We start from the raw sequence: 12310 nt of genomic DNA on the forward strand, positions 1-12310 counted from the left end.
TTGGTTAGCAGCCAAGCTCTTAACCACTGCGCCACCAGGGCTCCTGAAAATACCCTGTTCATTTACTTGTGTCCTTGTTAACTGACTCCTCCTCAACTAGAATAAAGGATGCAGGAGGGCAAGGACCCTGTCTGCCTTGCTCATGCTGTGTCCACCATGATGGCACACAGCAGCTGGTCATGCAGGAGCTGATGGCTCACAGAGAGGAATCTTTGAGCTGGCAGGACCAAATCTGAATCCTGGTGCCACGTCCCGCCTGTGAGCTCGGGTGAGCCCCTCAGCCTCAGGGCCTCCCTTCCCTTGCTGCCATGCAGGGGAGGCATTCCAAGGTCGGCTCCCGTAGGGCCAGGCAGGGCCAGGCAGGGCCGGACAGCGGCTACGTGAGGACTCAGGGCGTGTGGAGGGGACACGGGGACAGTGTGGGCCTGGTGGCAGCAGCCAGACCCATGTGGGGTCATACTAATGAGCTGAGACACGGCAGCACACAGAAACTCGTTTCCCCCACACCTCCTTCCTCTCCTGGGCTGGGGTGGGGACTCCTGATTGTTTAACTATCTGGCGGCGAGCAGAACAAGAAAAGGTTTCCTGGAGGGACTTGCCACTCACTGAGACCTTGCCCGGCCCCTGGAGTGCAGACGCTCGCCTCCGCGGCGGCCCTGAGTTGGCACCCGCCGTGCCTTTCCCTGCCCTGCTCCCTTGGGGTGAGGCTCAGGCCTGGCCGGCGGCGGCTCCTGCAAAAATAGCCCTAGTGGTGTGCGCATTGTTCCAGGGCTGATGTGCGCCTGATGCTTATCTGAAGACCCATTGTGGCCCGCTCCACAGAGCATAATTGAAGGATGTAGGACTCAACTCCCTCCTCGTGAAGATGTTGTTGAGGGAATGACCCCCAGGGCCTCCGCTCCCAAAAGGGCTGGGGCCAGCTCGGATCACAGGGCTGGAAGGGGCTTCCCAAGTTCAGCCAAGACTTTGGATTTAAGGGGGGCAGGGATAGCATCAGCTTCTTCTCGCATTCCAAGTGAGGGGCTCCCAACCTCACAGTAGGTCTTCCCACTAGAGCTGGGTCAGCTGCCCTACAGTGACCTGGAGGGGCCTGGCTCTGCCTTCTGGACCCCCAGGCCCACCTGCCACACTGGCGCTCAGGGAATGTTCAAGAAACTTGGGAGACAGCAACTGCAGTTCCCTAGACTGCTTTGCTCCAGGCTCTGGTTTCTTACAAAACAAATTCTCCAGCCCCTGCCACACTGGGCACGTCCTCTGGTGGGACTCACTTTCCAGACTCCCATGGCTGAGGCAGGAAGTGTGTGTGTGTTGGGGTGGTGGTGGTAGGGGGAGTTTGAACAGGCAGGGCAGGGCAGGGGCCCGTCCTATGCCTGGTGCTGTGGAGGCCTCTCTATGCCTCTTTCCCATGGCGCATTGTGGATAGCTCCCATAGGCCCACCTGCCCTTGGACAAGGCACAGCTGGCACTGCCTCTGCCCCCACCTAGGCTTGCCATCCACGTCTCTGCCCACGGCCTCACCCAAGCGTACATGGGGTCCAACAAGGTCGGACACAGATTCAGGCACCCCCAGTGCCTTCTGGGGTGTCTGACCAGACCTGTGTCTGTAAAAGCCCATTTCAGTGAGACCCGCAGATGCTACCTCCTGAACATTCCTGGCAGCCACCCACATCTCCCTGTTACCATGGCAACCACCGTGCTCAGGGTGTCAGCCCTCGCATGGGCATCTGCATAGCCTCCTTGTAGGTCTCCCCGCTGCCACTCTGCACACCCCTCCAATCTATTCTTGACACGGCAGCTGAAGGGAACTCATCACAGCACACATCAGACCATAACGCCCTCCCAGCCCAAACCCTCCCGTCACACAAAGCTCCTCATCCAAGCCCCTCCTGACTGTCAGGCCCCATCTGCTAACCCCCCTTTCTCTTGGGGACACCGGCCTTTAGTCCCTCCCAGGCCTCAGGTCCGGGTCACCTCTGATCCTTCCCACTTGCTGCTGTGACCTCCACCTGCTCCAGGCCCTTCTGGGGGCAGCCTGGCCCTTCCAGGGATCTGAGAGTGTGAGCCCTAGCCTAGATGCTGAGAGCTACTTCCTAGCTGGGTGACCTCAGGCAAGTTACTCAACCTCTCTGGGCCTCAGTGCCCTCATCTATAAAATGGGCATAACCATGCCTACCTCATAAGGATGTTGTGAGGATTAAGAATGGGAGGGGTGCAGAGAATACACTTAGAACAGCATTTGGCACATGACAGGTGCTCCATGAATAGTACCTGTCGGTGTTATTACTGCTACAATTATTATCAAGCCCACGCCTGACCTTAGGATTCATATGGCCTTAGCCCTACTTAGGGTGAGATCAGCAAGGCCCAGAGACACCAAAGGACACTCCTGAGGTCCCTCAGCTAGTAGCGGCAGTGACCAGTGATGTTGCGCCCAAGCAGTCAGCTTCTGCCCAGTCACTGTCCCTCTGCCCACCTGGCCTGACTTCAGACAACAACTTCCCTGGAATATCTCTGTCCACCTTTGCAGACTCACAAATGGCCCATTAGTTCTCACCCATCAACCCCAGCAACCCACTGCCCCGTGTGCAGTAAGTGCTTGGGAACAAATCCCCTCCACACACATTTGAGCAGCCTGCTTCCCTGCCATCCACCAACTAGAGATGGAGCTGTTTTTCTTGGCACTGGGCCCAGGGTTATTTTGTAGCAGCTGAGACACATAATTCCCCATTTTAAGAGCTTCCTCTTTGGTTATTACAGCTACAAGGGATTAGAGTTGGCTCCGATAAAAAGGCTCCAGGATGAAGCCTCCCTCCTTGCCTCGCTGAAAATTCTCCTTGTCTCCGTTCCAGGCACTGCAACCTGACCCAGCCATGCCTGAAGACCACTTTGCTGATCATCTGGTCAGTTTGGCACAAATGTGGATAGATTTAACCCAGTTCCGGAGACACCATGGATTTATAAGATGTTCCTTTGTTCCCCCTTTTTTAAAACTACCAGCTTTCTGAGTACTTCCTCTGGGTTGAGCTGTTTACAAACATGATTTCCTACTCACTGCTCAAACAACCTTATTATGGAAGAGATTTTTAGTTCTGTTTTGCAGATGAGGGAAGTTGAGGCTTAAGCAGGGAAGAGAGTGGACTGCCTGAGGCTACACAGTTGGAAGGAGGACAGAGTCAGAACTCCAAGGCCAGTTTTAATGCCCAGGGGACAGAAGGAAGCTTAGAAAGGTTTGCAGGTGCGGAAGCTGAAATCTTGAAGGGAAAGGATATGCAGAGGGTTCAGAGTGAGGAGCAGAGCAGGACAGCGCCCAGATGTTCTGCCTGTCCCCTGTGCCCCTCAACCCACTGACCATCAGAAGCCCACACAATAGCCAGTTTGACCTTGAACTGAGTTGTAGGTGCTGCTGTGGCTGCTTCCACCAGCATCTGCCATTCAGTCCAAGGCTTTGGGGGAACCAAGTTCTCACCTCTTTGTCCTGAACAAGCTGTCCATGGACTCTGGAGTCCTCTACGTGACTCATCAGCCTGCCTCACCCTCCCCTGCAGAACCTGAACTTCCACAAGGAAACAATGAGCAGCAGACAAGTCTCTTTCTCTGGTATGGTGTAAAAATGGCACAGTGGCATCATGAGACCTTCTTGTCTAACTTCACAAGAGGAGAAAGAATCAAAAGCCCAACGCTGACTCCTATGAGGAGAGGTCAGACATGCTTCCTCTCTCTGCCATCTTTACCAATCTGACACCAACTGTCCCTCCCATGGCACTCTCTTCTTCTCTGCTGGGTTTGATAATTTGTTGCAATGGCCACACAAAACTCACACACAATACTCACAATTATGGGGTTTATTAGAGAAGTAACAGGTTACAATTCAGGATCAAGAATGAATCAGGAAAGCTTCTCAGCCATGCCCGCAGGCAGGTCTCTTTCTGGCCCTCGGCCTCGCGGCTCCTCAGCCCGGCCTCTGCCCTGCTTGGGCACGTGTTACAAAGCTCTTCAGCTCTGCCAGTAAGTGCCCAGAGGCATGCCACTCTGCCAGGAAGCCTCCTGCCTGAAGTCACTCAGCTCTCTCACTCCATGGATAGGCACATCAACTGTACCCTCCTTGTTCCGTGGGCTAGGAAGCCCACTGCACCATCTTGCACCTGTCTCCTGGTTCTGCTGCTGCTGTTTCTCTGTCATTTCTCTGCCACTGCTTCTCACTGGTCTCAAGCTGTCTCCAGTGTTACAGCTCTGTCTCCAGAGTCCAGGAGTTTATCAACACAGGGCCCCCGGGTCCAAAGGATGAGCTCCACTCCCATCTCTTCTTGGCAGTAGTGAGGTTCCCCCTCTGCTCTGGGATTGGCTCTCTTTTAAGCTAGCAGGATGGCAAAACTGACCAATCCTCTCATTAGGGTTCCATACACCTTATTTGCATGGTCCCACCCCCACAGGGGTTCCATGCACCTTATTTGCATTATTAGCAAGCTGTCTAATCCCCTTGGTGGGCCACCCACCCAATCATTTTGTAGGAGTCACAAGACCATGGCAAGAAAGGCCGTATAAAAGTGATTCGTTGAACCACATACGGAGAGATTGAAATCTTATTATCACTGACTTAACCACTTGTGACCTTCTACCCTTTTTCTTCAGTAGGGCAGTTTCTTTGTCTTTTTCCTTTCTGGAATGCTCCCCCTATTCCAACAGCACAGAGCAGGCCTCTAAGAAAGGTTTTATAGTTCACTGTTTCTCAGCAAATCTTAGGATGTTTTGTGGGTTGGGCAAGTGGCTTCCAAAATCCCAGAACTGGAGGTCACGAGGAGACCTAGAGGACAGACCCATTTCACAGGTGAGGAAATAAATTTGAGGTCTGAGTGGCCCCTAGCTTGTTGGGATCACTGCAGAAGCAAGCAAGTGGCCAAACCCCTTGTCCTGCCCTTTCTGGAGAAGACATCTGCCCTCTCACTCTGGGCTCACTGGGGTCATGACTGAGCAGGTGACAACCTCTCTGTCCCTCAGTTTCCTCACTGGTGAAAAATGGGGATGAAAATAATATCGCACTGGGATTAAACAGAATGATGTCTTAAAATGCTTAGCTCAGGGCCTAGTGCATACTAAGAGATCAAAATTATTAGCCATTATTGAAGAAAATAACTGACCACATTGGAATTTTATTACACTGTGTGCCAGGTATTGTATCCTGTTTAAAAAAATAAGAAAGCTGCATTTATTGAGCACTTGTTGCATGCCAAGCACTGTACTAAGCACTTTGCATGCATTTTCTTAGTCTCCATGGGTGCTGTTGCCACCCCATTTTGCTGATGAGGAAACCAAGGCACAGAGGGGTGAAGTCACTTGACGAGGGCCACACAGCGAGTAAAAGGCCTCTTGAGCTGTGATGGGCTTCCAGGCCTGTCTCATCCTTCAAAGTCCATATTCTCAATCCCCTGCTGTCTTGGGTCACTTGTTTTGGTGACCTCACAAAGTGAAATGGAGGCTGGCTCCTTTAAAAAGTCATCCCCAAGCCTCAGGCCAGGCTGACAAATTAGGGAAGTAGGCAAACAGGGAAGTGAGGACCACATGATGGAGACAGGAGGCCAGGCAGGATTCCTGGGGAGCAGGCAGGGCCCAGGGCCACAGGGACAAGGTGGGCGGGCAGTGAAGGCCTTTGTGCCGATTAAACAGCATAGACTCAGGTAGCACAGTTGCCACTACAGACAGGAGCCTTCCTCTAGCAAACAGGGGCATCTCCAGACTTCCTGGTAGATTTGAAGGGGCTCCTTCAAGCACCGTGTCCACAGATTCCAAGGTGAGGCACAGGCTCAGTGAGGAGTGCTGGGATCAACTAGTTCATGTCTGCACAGGCATGCTACTCACGCACCAACCCTCAGTGCAGGAGGTAACAATTACCAAAAAAACCAAAACCCATTGCCGTCGACACCGACTCCTGGCGACCCCACCTGTTTCAGAGTAGAACTGTGCTCCATAAGGTTTTCAATGGCTGTAATTTTATGGAAGTAGATCATCAGGTCTTTCTTCTGAAGCACTGCTGGGTGGATTCAAACCACCTACCTTTCAGTTAGCAGTCAAGTGCAAACCATTTCCACCACCCAGGTAACAATTAAGTACTGGGGCAAAAAATAAAATGTAAGTTGTGAGTTAAGAGTATTGTTTCACACTCTAACTAGGGTAGCTATTCTTGAAAAGAAAGAAGTTAATCCAAAGAAGTTTTTTTTTCCCCCTGATAAAAAATTTCACCTTCAAAAGATTTAATAATTTGGTTGGAGCATATGGCCAGTATCTTTCTAGCTTGGCTATCTATTCTTGAGGAAAGGTTAACTCAAGCATGACAAGCTCAAATGCTTCCAGGGCCTGGCGGGCAAAGGCCATAAGAGAAGTGAGCCTGGCGGGAGGCAGCAGGGAGGAGTGGGGACTTTGGTAAGCTGAGGGGCGGCCGCTCCTCAGCTCCAGCGACTAGCTGCCCTGTAGGATGGGGGCCCACTGGGGCCAGACCCTCTGATTTCTCAAGAGATGTTGAAATCTAGATTTGGATGTGCATACACAGTTTCCAATTTTTAAGATGCTGGGTGGACCAAACATAGACATATGGGAGGGCGGCCTTGGCCTAGGGCCAGTTTGTCCTCTTTGGTCACACCTTCGCTCCAGGTCACCTAAGGTGGCGCAGTGAAGGGTAGACAGGCTGCCCAGGAGCGGCTGCTGAGCCTGCCTCACAGCCCTGCTCACGCTTCCCAGTGAGGTCATCCAGGAACCCAGGCATTGTTTTGCCTGGAACAAAGCCGAAACAATGAATAACAATCTTCTAGCCCCAGTGAAAGTGAATTCTGTTTGGGGAATTGTTCTCAGGATGACATCTCTAGGGACAGGGCTTGTTATCTACCTGGGGTTCAGGGTCTGTGGGCAAGGTCCTCTCATCTCCTTATCTAATTGCAGCCCCGAGCCAGCGGCCTCCTCCCACCCCATGAACGCCCGGCATCTGCCCACGGTGGCCCCTCGCATCGCTGCCCCTGGTCAGCCCTCAGCCCACAGAAGCTTCTATTTCTCCCCACGACTCCCCCTTCCACAGATCAGGAAACCTAGGCTCAGAGAAGGGTGGGGAGGTCTTGCTGTAGGTCACAAAGCTAGGAGATGGTGGGCCAGGATTTGCACCAAGGTGACTTCTGGATCGGGACCTGCCAGAACAGGAAGTACTTCTTGGTCTGTGGTTTGCAGAGGAAAGAGTGGGTGAGGGTGGGCAGGTTTTGTGAAGAACTGGCCTCTGGGACAATTCGAGGTTTAGGGGCAAGATTGAGGGTCCAACTACAGCCACCCTGTCATCTTTTCCACACAAGAACACAAGAACTTCTGTAGGCAAACACAAGGTCTGGGGCCCTGGTCAAAATAGTTTTCTTATCTCCTTCGAAGTTGCAGGACTGACCCCAAAGCCCCAGTGGCTGGAAATGAGAACAGAGAGGAGGACGCAGACCTGCAAACTGTGGACACCCTGGAAGGGTAATGGAGGCAAAAGCTGAGGCTGCTCTGCAGGGCTGGGCCCAGTGAGGCACGGAAGGGCAGAGGCATAGAATGGCCAGCACTGCCCATGTAAAGTGAAGGTGGGCTGGGGGACAGAGACACTCTAAGGCATGGCCAAGCAGGCCACTGAGTCAGGGGAAAGGGCAGTGGGCTGAGAGTCAGAGTGTGGGTCTCGACGGCTCTGCTGGGTCACGTGAGCCGGGCTACTTCCCCGCATGTCATCTTGGTCAGGTGGAAAAAGAGAGCAGGGTGAACTGTGGCAAGCCGTGACTATCCACTAAAGACTTACTGAGAACCTACCCTACTGTCTGTGTGCCAGCACTGCACTAGGAACTAGGGGCCCAGAGGAGAGTCCTAAGGAGCTGACATTCCAGAAGGGAGACAGACACAAAATAGGCAAATGAATGAATACTTCCGACGGTGACAAGCACGTGTCGTTGTAGCTGCTGTGTGTCAATGAGTAGATTCTATATAGAACAGAGTAGAACTGCCCTAGAGGGTTTCCAAGGCTGCAGTCTTTACAAGAGCAGATCACCAGGTCTTTTCTCCCTCAGAGCGGCTGGTGGGTTAGAACCACAGACCTTCTGATTAGCAGCCGAGTGCTTAACCACTGGACCACCAGGATTCCTTGACAAGCACATAGGAAACAACAAAGCAAGCAGACGTGCGTATGACGGTGTTGGGGTTGCTTTCACCTAACAGCAGACACTTGCTGAGGACTCTCTGTGGGCCAGACACTGCGCTAAGCCCTTTCCACGCATAACACAATGAGGCCCAGAGAGGGGAAGCCCCTTAACCAAGGTCACACAGCTGAGATTCAAACCCACACATTCGGCCCCAGGTCCGTGCTTTCAACAGCACTGAAGCTGCGATCTGCCTGGCAGAGATCTGGGGGAAGAGTGTTCTAAGAACTGGGAACAGTGTGTACAAAGAGGGTCACGCTGGGCACATTAAAGGAACAGAGAGAAGGCCAGTGTGGGGCAGAGAGAGGAGGTGAGGCCTGGGAGGTCATGGTTAGACCCTGGATGTTGTCCCGCAGACGGCAGAAGCCCCAGCCTGTCTGTGACTGCCCGCCCAAATTCCCCTCCACTCTGGGAGAGGCAGAAGTTGCCTAAGTTAGGCCCTTTCCTGTAAGCAGTTGCAACTTTCTGGTAGGGGCTGACCTGTACAGCCTGAGTCTGAACCCCAACACCCTGGAGCTGTCATCATTAGCAAAACACGTCTAGGACGGGCTGGAGGCGGTGTCTTTTTCTGTAATTAGGGACCAGCCCAGGACAGGTGGCTGAATTCCTTCCCCGAGGCCAAGGGCTGATAACACTGGTGACACAGAGAAGAAACCGTCCCTGAGTGTTGAGCATAGACCCCCTCCCCAGTGCATCAAGCCCGTGGCTTTGGAAAGGACAGGGTCGCCCTTCAATACTATGTGACCTTGGACAAGTCACCTTCCCTCTCTGAGCTGATATTGACCTGAGGCAAGACTCCCTATGGATGTGGACATGGGAGGAAAAGCCTCCACTGTCACCTGCCCTGCGCTCCTGCAGCACCCCCTGAGCACCTACTACATGCCCGGCCCAGGGACACTGCTGGGAACACAAGGTCACCCTTCCGCCCTCATTGCGCTAACATCCAGCGACAGGTGGGAGGTGCTTGTTGTAAAGCAACATAAGAATTATTCTACACGTTCAGAGGCAGGACAGAGTGCCACGTCTGGCCAAGGGCACAGAGAAAGGCTCTGAGAAGGTGCCTCATAGCCTGGTTGGAATCAGATTCATGAAGGAAGGTGACAATCCAGGGGAAGGGAACAGTTAAGCCTCACGGATCCTATCTGTGGGCTCGGACCCCAAAGACTGCTCGGTCAATTCCCAGCACACATGTAGCTGAGCAAAAGGCGGAGGAGGAGGAGGAGGAGTGCCAGGGTGTCTGCAGTGGACATGCAAGGGCCTGCTTTCATGCACAGGTGGCAGAGCCCCTAATCACATGTCTGTTGATGCTGCACACGGGGGCTCAGGAACACCTGGCACCTGACCTGCGAGTCATCTGTGTCTTCCCTGGACACACCGTTGGCTCATCCCGTTGAGAATTTGGTTTTGTTTTCCTGTTGTTTGGGGGCCAGTGACAGCACAGCAGTCAGACTGCAGCCTGGCCCTGCTCTAGGGCATGGCGGCTGGAATAAAGGGTTGGGGGGTCAGTGAAGCCCCTTCGCCATCCCCTTCCCCACACCCGGGCCTGCTCCAGTCAGTGGCTGGTGGGGCCCAGCCTCAGAGGGAGCGGGTGAGTCAGCAGGCAGCGGCCTCCCTGCACTGAGTCACTGGCGACTGGCTTGTCACTCCTCTCAGTTTCCCTGCCGCTCTGACAGCCCCCTCACCCCACCGCAGGCAGCCTGGTTTTGCCGGAAGTGGGGGTGGGTGAGGTCAACCATGATCCTGGGCGCTGTAGAACCCAGGATTATTTCTGGAGGCCTCAAAAAAAAAAGAAAAAGAGACAACAACAAAGAAAGAAAGGTTTGGTTTCCATTTCCTCAAGCTTCCCCTTCCAGCTGTAAGCCCTCTGAAGTGGCCCTCCTCTGCTGCCTGTGAAAAGCAAACACAGAGCCCTGCCCTTGCTCTATACAAACTGGAAGCAGACGGGCCCTTAGGGACAAGGTCAGTCAGCTAAGTGTGCCTGTGGCTCAATGCCACCCAGAGCCCAGTCACACCAACTGTGTCATGGAAACTAGTCAGGGCATTCTTTGCAATGTGGCTTTGTGCAGCCTCAGTGTTATCATCTGTAAAACGGGCATAAATATCCAGTCTAAAGTGTGTAAAAACTCCTAGCTTATTAAATGTAAACAACCTCCATATCCCAGTTGTTCCTCTTTTAAACATGTTTCTCCTCAAAGAGGAAGGACCTTCTTACTCCTTCCTAGCTCCACCCTTACCTCACACTCTCTCAGAAATTTAGCTCAGTGAGAGTTTGGTGCCAGTGAAATGAAACAGCTAGGGATTTAGTAAGACAGAGGTAGTAATTGACCAATAATGTCTGCCTCTGGTGCCCAAGGTAACAGGTGGACATCGACTAGCAATGTCTGCCACTGGTGCCCAAGGTGTACCATGTTTGTCCCAGAGCAAAGTGGTTTGTTGCTTGGAATTTTGCTCCACTTATGTGGAGGCTGGGTTTCTGGTACCCTCCAGCATCCAGAACCCACCCAAGACCCCCCAGGGATTTCTGAACCACAGATTCTCCAGGCTTTCTCAGGCCTCCACACCTTTGCTCACGCTATTCCCTTGGTGAGCCCTTCCCAAGTAACTCACAGGCAATCTTTAAACCTCACCTGGGGGCCAGCCTCTGGTCGACTGCCTCAAGCGCTCACAGAGCCTTCCAGGCTCCGCAGCCAGGCCACCTCCACCCCAGCCCATGCTGTAACTATCTGGGACAAGCTTGTGGGCAAGAACTGTGTATTATTCAGTTGTTTCCTGACACCTAGAACAGGTCCTGGCACAGTAAGTATTGTGTCGCACTGAATGTTTAGGGCTCTGGGGATGCCCAGCCTTGGGACAAAGAGCCCTCACATCTCAAGAGCAAAGAACAATGGCAGATGGCAGAATACCGACAGAGAGAGGAAGGGTGGGCCGCATCCTCTGCTGAAGAAAGAAGGGACGTGTTCCCAGCATTTCAGCATAGTTTCCACAAAAATGTTCACAACTCTACAAGCTCTGCCGTTTTTTTGAGGCTATCTTTAAACCAGTTGCCTTCGAGTCAATGTGTCAGAGTAGAGCTGTGCTCCAAAGGATTTTCAGTGGCGGATTTTCTGGAAGTAGATCACCAGATCTTTCTTCCGAGGTGCCTCTGGGTAGGTTTGAGCCTCCAACCTTTTGGTTAGCAGCTGAGTGTGTTAATGATTTGCATCGCCCAGGGACTCCTCAAATCTTTAGGAAAATCAATTTTCTTAAAGTGTTCCCTGAGCATCTTCCAAAAAGGACTTTGGAGTGAATTTTCCCTGGCCCTTTCAGGGTTTGCCAAGGGCTGGGGAAACCCCGCTGTATCCTGCACAAAGTTAAAGACTCAAAATGGGGTTTAGAGGTCTTTGTGTGTCCAGATTTCAAGTCCATTTTATAGATGAGGAAACCAAGGCCCTGGACCCACAGCAAATCCATGCTATACCAGCCTCTTCCCTAGATGGGCCCTCAGAGCTGGGGGAACTCGTGTCACAGATGAGGAAACTGAGGCCCAGAGGAGGTGGTAGACGGTGGGGATATTCCCAACAACCCTAACCCTGTGAGACACAGTGGGTGCCAGAGGCTGAAAGTTAAAGCTCTTGTTCCAAACCTGGGTGGACCGGATTCATATCTAATTCTGTCAGGTTGCAGATGTTGGTGCAGCGGCGACAGCAACTTCCAGCACTACAAGATGGTGACTAACAGCAGCTACTGCTCAGCTAGAAGAAAAATTCAGTGTTAAAATCCACACCAGGGGTCGGGGGCAGGCTCAAGAGAGGACTACATTGCTCAGCTGTGCTCTTCCTACAGGTGAAGGCCATCTCCCAGAGCAAAGGGGTTTTTGAACCCCCAGACATTCTCTGCCTCCCTTAACATTTCATTGCAATGCCACGTAGGCATTGATGGTGCCCGCCTGCCACAGGCTCAGTGCTGGGGACACAGTGCTGCCTTCTTATAGCCGGCCACTTGTGCTGCGTCTCAAGACAAGCCCACCCCAACCATTGGACACTTCCTTGGAGACACATCCTGCCCTCTGCTCCCACCACCTGCTGTGTCAGCCCCAGCTCAAGAACTATCAGTGGCTCCCAGCTGCCTGGAGAATGATCTCT

At 52.8% G+C, this 12310-nt stretch overlaps 1 protein-coding gene across 13 annotated transcripts in view; it reads right to left on the reverse strand.

Annotated features, from left to right (window-relative positions):
* SLC6A6 (solute carrier family 6 member 6) overlaps positions 1-12310 on the reverse strand; it is a 97606-nt gene that overhangs the window by 52187 nt on the left and 33109 nt on the right. For 6 of the 13 annotated variants that reach the window (XR_002825845.1, XR_002825840.1, XM_023741841.1 and 3 more), the window contains one exon: positions 11812-11920. The exons of 6 other annotated variants lie outside the window; for them this stretch is intronic. Coding sequence is in view for 4 of the 7 variants with exons in the window: in XM_023741841.1 (XP_023597609.1) it covers positions 11812-11830 (19 nt within the window). In the remaining 3 variants the exon portion in view is untranslated. Of the gene's footprint in view, positions 1-9532; positions 9671-11811; positions 11921-12310 lie in introns of all 13 variants that reach the window. One more of the 13 variants, XM_023742113.1, reaches the window with a different exon arrangement.

Source organism: Trichechus manatus, unplaced genomic scaffold (genome assembly GCF_000243295.1).
Source record: "Trichechus manatus latirostris isolate Lorelei unplaced genomic scaffold, TriManLat1.0 scaffold00001, whole genome shotgun sequence".
Lineage (NCBI taxonomy): Eukaryota > Metazoa > Chordata > Mammalia > Sirenia > Trichechidae > Trichechus > Trichechus manatus.